The sequence below is a fragment of the Oncorhynchus tshawytscha genome, linkage group LG12, assembly GCF_018296145.1.
Source record: "Oncorhynchus tshawytscha isolate Ot180627B linkage group LG12, Otsh_v2.0, whole genome shotgun sequence".
NCBI classification, from domain to species: Eukaryota; Metazoa; Chordata; class Actinopteri; order Salmoniformes; family Salmonidae; genus Oncorhynchus; species Oncorhynchus tshawytscha.
In genome coordinates, this window is record NC_056440.1 from 1,001,851 (window position 1) to 1,017,711 (window position 15,861).

Consider the following 15,861-nt stretch of genomic DNA (forward strand, 5'->3'; position numbering starts at 1 on the left):
GACACACACTTAATGTGTTATAGATATGTAGATATGTGGTAGTGGAGGAGGGGCCTGAGGACACACACTTAATGTGTTATAGATATGTAGATATGTGGTAGTGGAGGAGGGGCCTGAGGACACACACTTAATGTGTTATAGATATGTAGATATGTGGTAGTGGAGGAGGGGCCTGAGGGAACACACTTAATGTGTAGAATAGATATGTGGTAGTGGAGGAGGGGCCTGAGGAACACACTTAATGTGTTATAGATATGTGGTAGTGGAGGAGGGGCCTGAGGACACACACTTAATGTGTTATAGATATGTGGTAGTGGAGGAGGGGCCTGAGGGAACACACTTAATGTGTTATAGATATGTGGTAGTGGAGGAGGGGCCTGAGGACACACACTTAATGTGTTATAGATATGTAGATATGTGGTAGTGGAGGAGGGGCCTGAGGACACACACTTAATGTGTTATAGATATGTGGTAGTGGAGGAGGGGCCTGAGGGAACACACTTAATGTGTTATAGATATGTGGTAGTGGAGGAGGGGCCTGAGGGAACACACTTAATGTGTTATAGATATGTGGTAGTGGAGGAGGGGCCTGAGGGAACACACTTAATGTGTTGTGAAATCTGATGTGAATGTATTGTAATGTTTTTAAAAATCTAGAACTGCTTTACTTTTTGCTGGACTGCCTTGTCAGCAGCTAATGGTGATTCATAAAAATGACAAATACAAACTGTCACCAGGTGAGGGACAGTAATGTTTTATGTGATACTGTCTTGGGTTGTGGGTTCGATTCCCACGGGGGATCAGAATGAAAATGCATTCACTACTGTAGGTTGCTCTGGATAAGTGTCTGCTAAACGTTGAGGCTGTTCCTGTAACAATTGTTAACCTAAACATAAACTAAAACATGAAATAGCATTAATAAAGTTCAGCAGCAATGTTACAACGTGACTGTGTTCCTCTTTCAGCTCAGTAAACAGAGATATCCTATTGTTAGGTCAGTACTAACCTGACTGAAGAAGAGAGCAGGCTAACAGCAGACAAATGGTCTGTCTGGTGTAATGACTCAACCTATTAGATATTCTGTGTGGCCTACCTGTAGTGGTGCTGCTGCTATCTCGCTGTGTTCTCAGATCCTCAGCACTGCCATACTTCATGACAGAGCTGATAGAAGTCAGAGTGTTGACCAGCTGGCTGTTGATAGAACCAAAGTGGGTGAACTGAGAAGAGCAGGGCTGTCCGAAAGCATCCGCTAGCTCACTGTAGTTCTCAGTCAACAGCATCTGTTGTTCCTGAAGTAGCTTCTGAAGCCTCTCTATGTAGTGGTCTAGTCCTGCCCCCCCCTCCACCTGCTGGGGCGGTGGTATGGCCTGGGCCTGGGGTGGTACAACAGTCGTCACTGCAATGGTCTCCTGGGTAACAGCGGTTCCGTCCAGGTGGGAGGGGCCACATGCAATGTTCCGGGTCTTCAGGCCGACCAGGAAGTTAGTGTGGATGCCGACCAGGCCGACGCCCACCTCTTTGGTCTGGGCCGACCATGCCTCCTCCGTACCGCCGTCTCGCTCCGCTGTGTTTCCCACGGCAACAGACCTAAGGACGACCACAATAGAAACATTCTATTCAACTTTTGTGTTCAAAAAACATGATTTAAATGTATTATATTATATCCACATGGTTAAATTGTGTTGTTAAATAGTTAAATGAATCTAATAGAAAAAGTACCTGGTTTTGGTCTGTGGGTCTTTGATCAGCCCCTCGCCCACAGCGACAGTCCTTGTGTGATTGGTTAGCGTGCTGGTGTGTTTCTCAGCTGTGTGGAGCAGGGGGGTGTTGGTACAGCCGTCAGCTAGCACCACTGTCTCTGTGTTGGTGTGTTGGCTAGCGGTCTCCAGCAGGGTGCTGGTGTGTTGGGAGACTGTGTCTGGGGTTACCATGACAGCAGAGTCCGTGGTGGTGCCCAGGACAGGGTTAGTCCCCGTGGTAACCAGCTGTCTGATGGGAGAGACGTTGACGTCTCTAGAACACTCCCCAACGCCCACCGACCTACTCTCCCTCTCCCTGGCCTCGGTCTCCTGGGCCTGACACAGCTCTAGACTGTCTACTTCCTCATCAGTGTTCACTCCCTGGTCACACAGCCCCACCTCCACCCCCACCCCCTGGTCACACACCTCCAACCGCCTCCCCACACACTGGTCCTGCACCTCTACCCTCTCCTGCACCAGCCACCTCTCCATGGGCAGGTCAGGACCCGAAGCAGTGTGTCTCAGGCTGGGTTGACAGGACACCCCTACCCCTACAGTGTGGAGGGTCTCCCCTGTGGAGGCATGGCTGGTCTCTAGATGGTTCCCCACTCCCTGGCTGTGTGTCTGGACTCTCCAGGTCTCTGAGCCAGTGCTCTGGGTGTCTGGCCGCGCCTGGCAGGCCATGCTGTAGGTGTCTGGCCGCACCTGGCAGCCTTTATCAGCCCTCTTCTTATTGGCTCCCCCAGCGGCCTGCAGCTCTAGCTTCAGCTTGGACATCTCCATCAGGTGGGTGGTCTCTCTCAGGTCCACCTCTAGCCGGTAGATCTTCTCCTTCAGGGCCTCGATGGTCTGCTGCTGCAAGTCTAGCTCTGCCTCCACCTCGCTGGTCACGCCCAACATGGCTTCCGTCACGCCCGTCCCAGCACTGCGAGTCTCACGATGCTCCGTCGCCATTCCGACGTCACAGTAGAAGCGTCGTTGTTGTACCATCGTCATCACCGGCGACTTTTGGGCGACCACCGTGGCGTCGTTCATGTTCTCATCTGGGCCGACCGCCGTGGAGGTGAGCTGGTTGTTGTTATTGTGGGTGAGAGGGAGGGAGGTCTGGGTCTGCCTGGCCTGGTGAGACCCTTGATCCTGGCTGTTTGCCCCCAGGGCTTGGACCTCTGCAGCCAGCCTCCTGAACTCCTCCATCCCCTTGGTACTCTGACTATGGCCCTGACACTCCTGGCCCTCTGGCTCCATGATGTGCAGCTCCTGGGTCTGTTGGGTATGTGTCTGGGGGTCCAGCTGGTCGGCCAACTGGTCAGCACTGCCCACGCTATAGGACCTCTTCCTGAACCCCCCACTATGCCCCCACCCCCAGCCTCTGGTTCTTCTGACAGGTCATCTGTCTCTTCTCCTCCTGCAACACAGCTATCTTCACCTGCAGGACAGGTATGGTCTTCACCTTCTCCTCTAGCTCCTTCAGCCTCCGCAGGGCCACCACCATCTGCTCCCGGATGTGCTGCAGGTGGAGTGGAGACACGTTGGTGGCCGGCGTGGTCATGCCCGAGGACATGGGGCTGTGGTGCATAGAGGAACCCATGGAAGTGTAGTAGGGGTTGTACTCTCCACTACCTCCACCCCCGTTGGGAAGCAGGGAGGAGAACAGGGAGGTGCTGGACCCCCCCATCCCTCCGAAGGAGGCCAGGCGGTGGCGAGGAGCAGGGCCAGGGGGTTCGGAGGGGGAGGGGGGCTGCATGAGGTGGCGCTCCTGTTCTAACCTCCTCCTCGTCTCCATCAGGGTCTTCTCAACCTGGGGGTTGAGGAGGGGAGGTTCCCACAGAGAGGGGGGCGGGAGAAGGGGCCGTTGAGGGGCTTCGGCGGGGACGCTCAGGTAGCCCTCGGGGGTAGGGGAGGAAGGGGAGGGGGAGGCTCACAGGAAGGGAGAGGGGCATGGGCGTGGTAAATCAGGGTGGGGGGAGGGTGAGGCTGGGGGGAGGGGTAGAAGAGGGGACTCTGCTGTGCCTCTTCACTGGAGGAGGGTAGGGAGCCTGTGGAGGTCCATTCAGCCTGGCCCTGCCCACTGTACCCACTGCCCCCACCAGAGCAACCTCCCCTGGGCACGGGCTCCGCCGCCGGCCGGACAGGCCTGGATTTCCGCTGGATGTTCAGCCTCTTGATGGTGTTGCCACGCTGTATGTCGTCCACATACTTCAGGAAGTCCAGGTCTAGCTGATAGCCATATGGGGGTGTGGCCTCAGTACCCCTGCTGACAGACCTCTCTCCTCTCTCTATGGGAAGAAGAGAAGAACAAAAGGCATTGGAACTAGAGTCATACCAGGAAACACATGTTGCAGTAAATTGGTTCTGTAACAATGACATTACAGGTATGGAACAATAGCTATAAACGGATCAGAGAATTTAATTCTTTGAAAATTACATGACAACTTTAAACCCCAGTGTTGCTTCTCTGGCAGCTGCTGGGAGAACAGTGGTCTAGTATGACGTGAGAACGTAGCCTCATCACCCGACAGTCATGGCCACAACAAGCATGGACAACATTAGCTACAATACAAAGTTTCACCAAGGACTATTCCTCTCTGCTGTAGACATGTTGGTTGTTTAGAAACAAAACCGAGGCGTGCGTAACCATGGGGAAAAACAGACGGGGTAGATTGTTGACGTGGAAAATACCCTCCAATGTTTATTGAAAACATAAATAAATTTGCACTTGTTGTCTCTCAAATACATCAATACAGTTATTGGTTAGCTAGCTATCGAGTTTTAGCCATTTTAGCCATACATATGCATCGCAGCTCTAGCTGTGCCACCAGAGACTCTGGGTTCGCGCCCAGGATCTGTCGCAGCCGGCCGCGACTGGGAGGTCGGTGGGGCGACGCACAATTGGCCTAGCGTCGTCCGGGTTAGGGAGGGGTTGGCCGGTAGAGATATCCTTGTCTCATCGCGCACCAGCGACTCCTGTGGCGGGCCGGGAGCAGTGCGCGCCAACCAAGGTTGCCAGGTGCACAGTGTTTCCTCCGACACATTGGTACGGCTGGTTTCCGGGTTGGATGGCGCTGTGTTAAGAAGCAGTGCGGTTTGGTTGGGTTGTGTTTCGGAGGACACATGGCTTTCGACCTTCGTCTCTCCCGAGCCCGTATGGGAGTTGTAGTGATGAGACAAGATAGTAATGACTAACTACCACGAAGTTGGGGAGAAAAGGGGGTAAAAATGTGAAATAAATCAAATGGACAGTGACGGGGGTAAGTCATATTTTGCATCGTCACTGCAGGGGATCACGACTCTCAAAAAAAAAAGTTTACTTCTGAAGATCACTTTAGCACCGTCCGTAAAATCCGATTCAAATTCGAAACAAACCTTCGAATAGGTATGTAATGACACATTATATAAACTCTTTACAGTGTTTTATTTACATTTTAGTGATAAGTTGGACAGATCGAGTGAAAAAAAGCTATTTTCCCACATGACATCTCTCCTTCTCACTATCACGCATTAGTTTCTCTTCCCCGCCCGCCATGTTTAAAAAGACCCGACGGGGCTCATTGCCTTGTTGAATCATGCAGAAACGGGCAGCGTGGAGGTCATTTATTCTGTTGGAAAGGGGACAAATTGTGCAATGGTATTGACATTACAGTTGATCTGGAAGTATTACATTTTGGGGCATTAAAATAAGGTCAATTGTACGGACCAAGGCGATGTACAAAAGTGAGTGAGTTTACGTTACCGTGAAATGATTACTTAGAAGCACTTTCCCAACAATGCAGAGTTAAAAAGTATTAAAAGATTAGTAAAAACAAACAAATAAAGAAAATAGTAACATTAACAACAGTCTATAAACAAGGAGTTCCAGTACCACATCCTCACAAAAACAGATTGCAGTATAACAGCAGTATACTGAAAATACTGCGTCCAATTTTTTTTTCCCACTGCTGGAATTTTGCAGTTTAATTGTAGTACACTGCAGTTATTCTGAGTCCAAAATACCACAGTCAACTGCAGTTACTGCACTTTTACTGCAATATGTTTTTGTAAGGGCGAGTCAATGTGCGAAGTAGTTGAGGTAATATGTACTTGTTGGTCATCTAACGTTCATCGTACTATGTTCCAGCAAAGTGTTTTTTAAATTTTTTTTTATTTTTTACATGGTGTAGAAAGCTGGTTGGTTTACTTTGCTAAGCACCATATTCATTCACTATGCAGAGTGTGTGGTGTAATTATCATTATAAATCATATCTTTATTGCTAGCTGGTTTACTTTGCTAAGCACCATATTCATTCGCTATGCAAAGTGTGTGGTGTAATTATCATTATAAATCATATCTTTATTGCTTGGTCAACTTCAGTCAATGTAACGTACCGTATTTAGTTGCTTCAGCATTTCTATTTATCCTCAGCCATAGTGGAGCCTGAACGTCGAGTGGAGCTAATGACGGTTTGCCTATATTACACCATAGGTGCCTGGAAATACGATGACATTGCTAAAGTAGGCAAATAAGTAGTAGGAAACAACTTTGCCATCATTATGATTTAGTCAAATGTACTTTAGAGAGATGGCAAAGTTGGTCAAAAAAAGAGTTAGCGATGCTAACATTAGCTATCTTAAGTTAAACTGCATCTACAGACATCATGATGACAGAAGGTGTTCATTCTAATCCTCCGTTTGATCTGCATAGAACAGAACGATCAGTCTTTAGAATATACTTCTATTGTAGAGTGTCGTCCAATCAAAATGCACTAACCATTGGGTGAGTTGCATAGGTTATCCCCCCCAAAACACAACGGCCCAAACCTCATGTCTCTATCATTAAGCCGTTGGATAATTATTGGAGTTTTTACCCTTGTAGACCAAATGAATGGAGGCCAGAGAAAAATGGGGTCAAAAATAAGGGGAATGGCACAGCATGATGTCAGCTAGTCTGGGTGATATCTGACAGGTTCCCCTGGAACTCGTCATCTTCTCGAGACCGAAGGACATAAAACAATATTGAGGTAAGATGGATATGATTTTTTAAATATTTTTTACAAACGTAATATTAATACAAAATTCGGATAATTTTCAAAAAATTTCAGAGAGCCAGAATTCTTACTGGTTGGTAGGTGATCAAATACTGATGTCATGCAAATTAATTACTTAAAAATCATACAATGTGATTTTCTGGATTTTTGTTTTAGATTCCGTCTCTCACAGTTGAAGTGTACCTATGATAAAAACGACAGACCTCTACATGCTTTGTAAGTAGGAAAACCTGCAAAACGGCAGTGTATCAAATACTTGTTCTCCCCACTGTATATGTCACTCCCTTTGGTTCCTTCCCCAGACTGTGTTTCTCTCTCTTGTCTGTGCGCTGTTCGTGTTTCTGGCTTTGTATTTTAATGGGCTTCCTACTTTCTGATTGTTGTAAACTCAATCAAACTAGGACAAAACTGACAGGGAGGTAGGTGCAATTTGTAGAAGTTTTCAGTTATTTATCATTGTATCCTGTATTTAGTTGCATTTATTTGATTAAATCTTGAACTTGCTTCCCGACTCTCAGCGCACGTCGTTACATGAGTCATGTCAAAATGTAATTTTGACCAAAGCTACAAACTATCTTTGGTTTACTAGGTAATGTACATGAGATGTTCTCAATTTCCATGATTAAACATGGACTACAGCTCAGTGTTTAACACCATAGTTCATCACTGGGTCTAAACCGGTTCTACTGAGTCCTGGACTTCCTGACAGGCCGCCCCCAGCTGGTAAAGATATGCAACAACACCTCTGCCAAGCTGATCGTCAACACAGGGGCCCCTCAGGGGTGTGTGCTCAGCCCCTTCCTGTAAACCCTATTCACCCACGTCTGGGTGGCCTCCACGACACGACTCCAACTCAATCAACAAGTTTGCTGATGAAGCATGGTATGCCTAATTACCAACAACACTGAGACAACCTATAGGGAGGAGGTGAGGGCACTGGCAGAGTGGTGCCAGGAAAATAACCTCTCCCTCAACGTCAACAAAATAAAGGATCAGATGGTGAACTTCCATCCTCGTCGACGGGCCCCAGTGGGTCAAAAGCTTCAAGTTCCTTCGGACATCACGTAAAAACCTGAAACCTATTCAACTTTGGCGGCTGAAGAAATTCGGCATCCCCCCCCCCACGAACTTCTACAGATGCACCATTGAGAGCATTCTGTCGGCCTGCATCCCTGCCTGGTACAGGAACTGCCCTCAACCACATGGCTCTCCAGAGTGTGGTGCGGTCAGCCCAACGCATAACCATGGGGCACACCCCACATGAAAAAATACCACAGTTTACTATAGAAAACTACAGTACTTACTATGGAATGTTAGAGTAAACTGTAGTATACTGTAGAATACTGTACTACACACTGTAGTATCCATCCATCATGTGTAGTACTTGGTATTGAATGTTATAGTATAATACAGTAAATACCACAGTAATATCCACAAAAACACACTATTCACTATAGGAAAAACTAAAGTATTTAATTTGCATCCTTTTCACTCCCCCACCCATAACTGAGAGACCGACATGCCATACTGTGTTCCTACAGGTTATATGTAAAAGACAATGAAATCGTAAGTATTTTATAATGTGGGGCTGCTTACCCTCCAGGAAATTTAAAGCACTCTGTGTCAAAGGAAGACCAAGAAGATCATTAAGGAGCTCAGCCACCCGAACCACAGTCTGCTCACCCCGCTACCATCTAGCAGACAGAGACAGTACAGGTACATCAGAGCTAGAACCAAGAGACTGAGACACAGCTTCTATTACCATCAGACTGTAGAACAGCTTCTAACACCAGACCATCAGACTGTAGAACAGCTTCTAACACCAGACCATCAGACTGTTGAACAGCTTCTAACACCAGACCATCAGACTGTAGAACAGCTTCTAACACCAGACCATCAGACTGTAGAACAGCTTCTAACACCAGACCATCAGACTGTAGAACAGCTTCTAACACCAGACCATCACCAGACCATCAGACTGTAGAACAGCTTCTAACACCAGACCATCAGACTGTAGAACAGCTTCTAACACCAGACCATCAGACTGTAGAACAGCTTCTAACACCAGACCATCAGACTGTAGAACAGAACAGCCATCACTTAGAACAGCTTCTAACACCAGACCATCAGCTACCTAACACCAGACCATCAGGTACTCTGACCCCTGCTAACACCAGACCCTAGAGTCTGATGACCTCATGTAGAACAGCTTTCACCAGACCATCAGAGTCAGCTTCTATCACCAGACCATTTACATAACACCAGACCATCAGCTGCAGAACAGGAAGGAACAGCCATCACTTGCCGGCTACCTCTGTCTCCTCAGTAAAGATGTTTACATAACGCTCAGGAAGGAGACGCGTTCTGTCTCCTAGAGATGAACGTACTTTGGTGCGAAAAGTGCAAATCAATCCCAGAACAACAGCAAAGGACCTTGTGAAGATGCTGGAGGAAACAGGTACAAAAGTATCTATATCCACAGTAAAACGAGTCCTATATCGACATAACCTGAAAGGCCGCTCAGCAAGGAAGAAGCCACTGCTCCAAAACCAACATAAAAAAGCCAGATGGAGCCAGATAGATGGAATCATGAGGGAAGAAAATGATGTGGATATATTGAAGCAACTTCTCAAGACATCAGTCAGGAAGTTAAAGCTTGGTCGCAAATGGGTCTCCAAATGGACAATGACCCCAAGCATACTTCCAAAGTTGTGGCAAAATGGCTTAAGGACAACAAAGTCAAGGTATTGGAGTGGACATCACAAAGCCCTGACCTCAATCCCATAGAAAATTTGTGGGCAGAACTGAAGAAGCGTGTGCGAGCAAGGAGGCCTACAAACCTGACTCAGTTACACCAGCTCTGTCAGGAGGAATGGGCCAAAATTCACCCAACTTATTGTGGGATGCTTGTGGAAGGCTACCTGAAATGTTTGACCCAAGTTAAACAATTGAAAGGCAATGCTACCAAATACTAATTGAGAATGTAAACTTCTGACCCACTGGGAATGTGATGAAAGAAATAAAAGCTGAAATAAATCATTCTCTCTAGTATTATTGACATTTCACATTCTTAAAATAAAGTGGTGATCCTAACTGACCTAAAACAGGGATTTTTTACTCTGATTAAATGTCAGGAATTGTGAAAACTGATTTAAATGTATGTGGCTAAGGTGTTTGTAAACTTCTGACTTCAACTGTCGCTGTACTCTCCACATAGCTGTACTCTCCACATAGCTCATCCTATTATACCTACTACAGTACATACAAGTGTTAACACACCATGTATGTATATTTAGATTCTGACACTGCTCACTCTAATATATCTACTTGAATTGTTAATTTCTTGATTTCTTGTATTAGATTTGTTGATTATTTCTGTATTCATATTGTATTTGCTAGACATTCTACAGTAGTAACATAAGCATTTTGCTTCCCCTGCTATAACCCCTGCTATAACCCCTGACAAATACACTTTTATTTGATATCGTGCTCTATTTTGAACCAACCCATGTGTCAGGTAATGGTGCACGCTTAGGTGTATAATCCACAACAGACAATCACTGCTACAGGTTCAAACACCACTAAACTGTTTCACATACTTCTGCCAGCGAGGTATGAGAGCGAGAGAGAGTGTGAAAGAGAGAGAGAAAGAGAGAAGGAGAGGGAGAAAAATAGAAAGAGGGAGCTAATTATTTTACTGAGGAGAGGTTGAGTCAGGCTGAAACTATGTGGCTGTAGAGAAACTATGTTATAACAGACACACACTTCTATAAGACACACACGACGGAAAACAGTGGTAAAGCGATCGTTGGCGTTAGTTCATCCATACGCTGTTTTAAAGTTGTTTTAGTACATTGTGTTCTGGCGACAGGGAATGAACAAAAGTAGAGCACACACACTAATCAGATCCAGCAGTTTACAGAACACCAACAGGGAGATAGGCTGAGAGAGGCAGGAGGGGAAGGGGAGAGGGGAGGAGGGGAAGGGGAGAGAGGGAGGAGGGGAAGGGAAGAGGGGGAGGAGGGGAAGGGGAGAGAGGGAGGAGGGGAAGGGGAGAGAGGGAGGAGGGAAGGGGAGAGAGGAAGGAGGGGAAGGGGAGAGAGGAAGGAGGGGAGGGGAAGGGAAGGAGGAAGGAGGGGGAGAGGGGGAGGGGGAGGAGGGGAAGGGGAGAGAGGAGGAGGGGAAGGGGAGAGAGGGAGGAGGGGAAGGGGAGAGAGGAAGGAGGGGAAGGGGAGAGAGGGAGGAGGGGAAGGGGAGAGAGGAGGAGGGGAAGGGGAGAGAGGGAGGAGGGGAAGGGGGAGAGAGGGAGGAGGGGAAGGGGAGAGAGGGAGGAGGGGAAGGGGAGAGAGGGAGGAGGGGAAGGGGAGAGGGAGGAGGAGGGGAAGGGGAGGGGAGAGGGAGGAGGGAAGGGGAGAGAGGAAGGAGGGGAAGGGGAGAGAGGAGGAGGGGAAGGGGAGAGAGGAAGGAGGGGAAGGGGAGAGAGGAGGAGGGGGGGGAGAGAGGAAGGAGGGGAAGGGGAGAGAGGAAGGAGGGGAAGGGGAGAGGGAGGGAGGAGGGGAAGAGGGAGGAGGGGAGGGGGAGAGGAGGGAAGGGGGAGGGGAAGGGGGAGAGGGGAAGGGGAAGGAGGGGAAGGGGAGAGAGGAAGGGGAGGGGGAAAGGGGAGAGAGGAAGGAGGGAAGGGGAGAGAGGAAGGAGGGGAAGGGGAGAGAGGAAAGGGAGGAAGGGGAGAGAGGAAGGGAGGGGAAAGGGGAGGGAAGGGAGAGAGGAAGGAGGGGAAGGGGAGAGAGAGGAAGGGGAGGGGAAGGGGAGAGAGGGGAGGAGGGGAAGGGGAGAGAGGGAGGAGGGGAAGGGGAGAGAGGGGGAGGGGAAGGGGAGAGAGGGAGGAGGGGAAGGGGGAGAGAGGGAGGAGGGGAAGGGGAGAGAGGAAGGAGGGGAAGGGGAGAGAGGGAGGAGGGGAAGGGGAGAGAGGGAGGAGGGGAAGGGGAGAGAGGAAGGAGGGGAAGGGGAGAGAGGGAGGAGGGGAAGGGGAGAGAGGAAGGAGGGGAAGGGGAGAGAGGAAGGAGGGGAAGGGGAGAGGGGGGAGAAGAGGGGAAGGGGGGAGAGAGGAAGGAGGGGAAGGGGAGAGAGGGAGGAGAAGGGAAGAAGGGGAGAGAGGAAGGAGGGGAAGGGGAGAGAGGAAGGAGGGAAAGGGGAGAGAGGAAGGAGGGAAAGGGGAGAGAGGAAGGAGGGAAAGGGGAGAGAGGAAGGAGGGGAAGGGGAGAGAGGAAGGAGGGGAGAAGGAAGGAGGGGAAGGGAGAGAGGGAGGAGAGGAAGGAGGGGAGAGAGGAAGGAGGGGAAGGGGAGAGGGAAGGAGGGAAAGGGGAGAGAGGAAGGAAGGAAAGGAGAGAGGAAGGAGGGAAAGGGGAGAGAGGAAGGAGGGAAAGGGGAGAGAGGAAGGGGGAAGGGGAGAGAGGAAGGAGGGGAAGGGGAGAGAGGGAGGAGAAGAGGAAGGAGGGGAGAGAGGAAGGAGGGGAAGGGGAGAGAGGAAGGAGGGGAAGGGGAGAGAGGGAGGAGGGGAAGGGGAGAGAGGGAGGAGGGGAAGGGGAGAGAGGAGGAAGGGGAAGGGGAGAGAGGAAGGAGGGGAAGGGGAGAGAGGGAGGAGGGGAAGGGGAGAGAGGGAGGAGGGGAAGGGGAGAGAGGGAGGAGGGGAAGGGGAGAGAGGAAGGAGGGGAAGGGGAGAGAGGAAGGAGGGGAAGGGGAGAGGAAGGAGGGGGAAGGGGAGGGGGGAGGAGGGGAAGGGGAGAGAGGAGGAGGGGAAGGGGAGAGAGGAAGGAGGGGAAGGGGAGAGAGGAAGGAGGGGAAGGGGAGAGAGGGAGGAGGGGAAGGGGAGAGGAGGAGGGAGGAGGGGAAGGGGAGAGGGAGGGAGGAGGGGAAGGGGAGAGAGGGAGGAGGGGAAGGGAGAGAGGAAGGAGGGGAGAGAGAAGGAGGGGAAGGGGAGAGAGGGAGGAGGGGAAGGGGAGAGAGGGAGGAGGGGAAGGGGAGAGAGGGAGGAGGGGAAGGGGAGAGAGGGAGGAGGGGAAGGGGAGAGAGGGAGGAGGGGAAGGGGAGAGAGGGAGGAGGGAAGGGGAGAGAGGGAGGAGGAGGGGAAGGGGAGAGAGGAAGGAGGGGAAGGGGAGAGAGGAAGGAGGGGAAGGGGAGAGAGGAAGGAGGGGAAAGGGGAGAGAGGAAGGAGGGGAAGGGGAGAGAGGGAGGAGGGGAAGGGGAGAGAGGAAGGAGGGGAAGGGGAGAGAGGAGGAGGGGAAGGGGAGAGAGGAAGGAGGGGAAGGGGAGAGAGGGAGGAGGGGAAGGGGAGAGAGGAAGGAGGGGAAGGGGAGAGAGGGAGGAGGGGAAGGGGAGAGAGGGAAGGGGAAATGTGGAAAAAAAACACATTTACTTGAAGAACAGTGCAGATGTTTGGTAACAGAATGTCGGCATAAACAGCACCAACCGTCTTTCTGTTACCAAACTTTAAATCTGCACTGTTCAAATCAAATCAATCGTATGACACATGCGCCGAATACAACAGGTGTAGTAGACCTTACAGTGAAATGCTGAATACAACAGGTGTAGTACAGTGAAATGCTGAATTCAATAGGTGTAGTAGACCTCACAGTGAAATGCTGAATACAACAGGTGTAGTACAGTGAAATGCTGAATACAACAGGTGTAGTAGACCTCACAGTGAAATGCTGAATACAACAGGTGTAGTAGACCTCACAGTGAAATGCTGAATACAACAGGTGTAGTAGACCTCACAGTGAAATGCTGAATACAACAGGGTGTAGTAGATGCTGAATACCTAGTAGACAGTGAAATGCTGAATCCAACAGGTGTAGTAGACCTTACAGTGAAATGCTGAATACAACAGGTGTAGTAGACCTTACAGTGAAATGCTGAATACAACAGGTGTAGTAGACCTCACAGTGAAATGCTGAATACAACAGGTGTAGTAGACCTCACAGTGAAATGCTGAATACAACAGGTGTAGTAGACCTCACAGTGAAATGCTGAATACAACAGGTGTAGTAGACCTTACAGTGAAATGCTGAATACAACAGGTGTAGTAGACCTCACAGTGAAATGCTGAATACAACAGGTGTAGTAGACCTCACAGTGAAATGCTGAATCCAACAGGTGTAGTAGACCTCACAGTGAAATGCTGAATCCAACAGGTGTAGTAGACCTCACAGTGAAATGCTGAATACAACAGGTGTAGTAGACCTCACAGTGAAATGCTGAATCCAACAGGTGTAGGTAGACCTTACAGTGAAATGCTGAATCCAACAGGTGTAGGTAGACCTTACAGTGAAATGCTGAATCCAACAGGTGTAGTAGACCTCACAGTGAAATGCTGAATCCAACAGGTGTAGTAGACCTTACAGTGAAATGCTGAATACAACAGGTGTAGTAGACCTCACAGTGAAATGCTGAATACAACAGGTGTAGGTAGACCTTACAGTGAAATGCTGAATCCAACAGGTGTAGGTAGACCTTACAGTGAAATGCTGAATACAACAGGTGTAGTAGACCTTACAGTGAAATGCTGAATCCAACAGGTGTAGTAGACCTTACAGTGAAATGCTGAATACAACAGGTGTAGTACAGTGAAATGCTGATTTCAATAGGTGTAGTAGACCTTATAGTGAAATGCTGAATACAACAGGTGTCGTAGACCTTATAGTGAAATGCTTACTTCCAAGCCCTTAACCAAAAATGCCTTCATACTCAGACATGTCACCCATTGAGCATGTTTGGGATGCTCTGGATCGAGGTGTACGACAGCGTGATCAAGTTCCCACCTAAATCCACCAACTTCCCACAGCCATTGAAGAGGAGTGGGACAACATTCCACAGGCCACAATCAACAGCCTGATCAACTCTATGTGAAGGAGATGTTTCACACTGCATGAGGCAACCAGATACTGACTGGTTTTCTGATCCACGACCCTACTTCTTTTTAAAGGTATCTGTGACCAACAGAGTCATATCTGTATTCCCAGTCATGTGAAATCCATAGATTAGGACCTAATGAATTTATTTAAATGGACTGATTTCCTTATAAGAACTGTAACTCAGTAAAATGTTTGAAATTGTTGCATGTTGCGTTTCTATTTTAGTTCAGTGTAATTTAGCGCCTCCATATCATCAGGCCAAAACTCCATCCCACCAAAACAACTCTAACTCCAAAAGGGCAAATTTCACAATTTCACAGTATTATTCCAACCTCAAAGTGTGGAAATACACTGCTCAAAAAATAAAGGGAACACTAAAATAACACGTCCTAGATCTGAATGAATGTATTCTTATTAAATACTGTTGTTTTCTTTACATAGTTGAATGTGCTGACAACAAAATCACACAAAAATTATCAATGGAAATCAAATTTATCAACCCATGGAGGTCTGGATTTGGAGTCACACTCAAAATTAAAGTGGAAAACCACACTACAGGCTGATCCAACTGATATAATGTCCTTAAAACAAGTCACTACTGAGGCTCAGTAGTGTGTGTGGCCTCCACGTGCCTGTATGACCTCCCTACAACACCTGGGCATGCTCCTGATGAGGTGGCGGATGGTCTCCTGAGGGATCTCCTCCCAGACCTGGTCTAAAGCATCCGCCAACTCCTGGACAGTCTGTGGGGCAACGTGGCGTTGGTGGATGGAGCGAGACATGATGTCCCAGATGTGCTCAATTGGATTCAGGTCTGGGGAACGGGTGGGCCAGTCCATAGCATCAATGCCTTCCTCTTGCAGGAACTGCTGACACACTCCAGCCACATGAGGTCTAGCATTGTCTTGTGTTAGGAGGAACCCAGGGCCAACCGCACCAGCATATGGTCTCACAAGGGGTCTGAGGATCCCATCTTGGTACCTAATGGCAGTCAGGCTACCTCTGGCGAGCACATGGAGGGCTGTGCAAAGAAATGCCACCCCACACCATGACTGACCCACCTCCAAACTGGTCATGCTGGAGGATGTTGCAGGCAGCAGAACGTTCTCCACAGCGTCTCCGGACTCTGTCACATGTGCTCAGTGTGAACCTGCTTTCATCTGTGAAGAGCACAGGGCGCCAGTGGCGAAT

General features: G+C 49.1%; 1 protein-coding gene across 1 annotated transcript in view; it reads right to left on the bottom strand.

The window, feature by feature from the left end:
• kank1a (KN motif and ankyrin repeat domains 1a) overlaps positions 1–15,861 on the bottom strand; it is a 152,069-nt gene that overhangs the window by 43,878 nt on the left and 92,330 nt on the right. Inside the window, 4 exon segments of the mRNA XM_042331166.1 lie at positions 1,094–1,587; positions 1,720–3,102; positions 3,104–3,613; positions 3,658–4,015. Of these exon segments, the coding sequence (XP_042187100.1) occupies positions 1,094–1,587; positions 1,720–3,102; positions 3,104–3,613; positions 3,658–4,015 (2,745 nt within the window).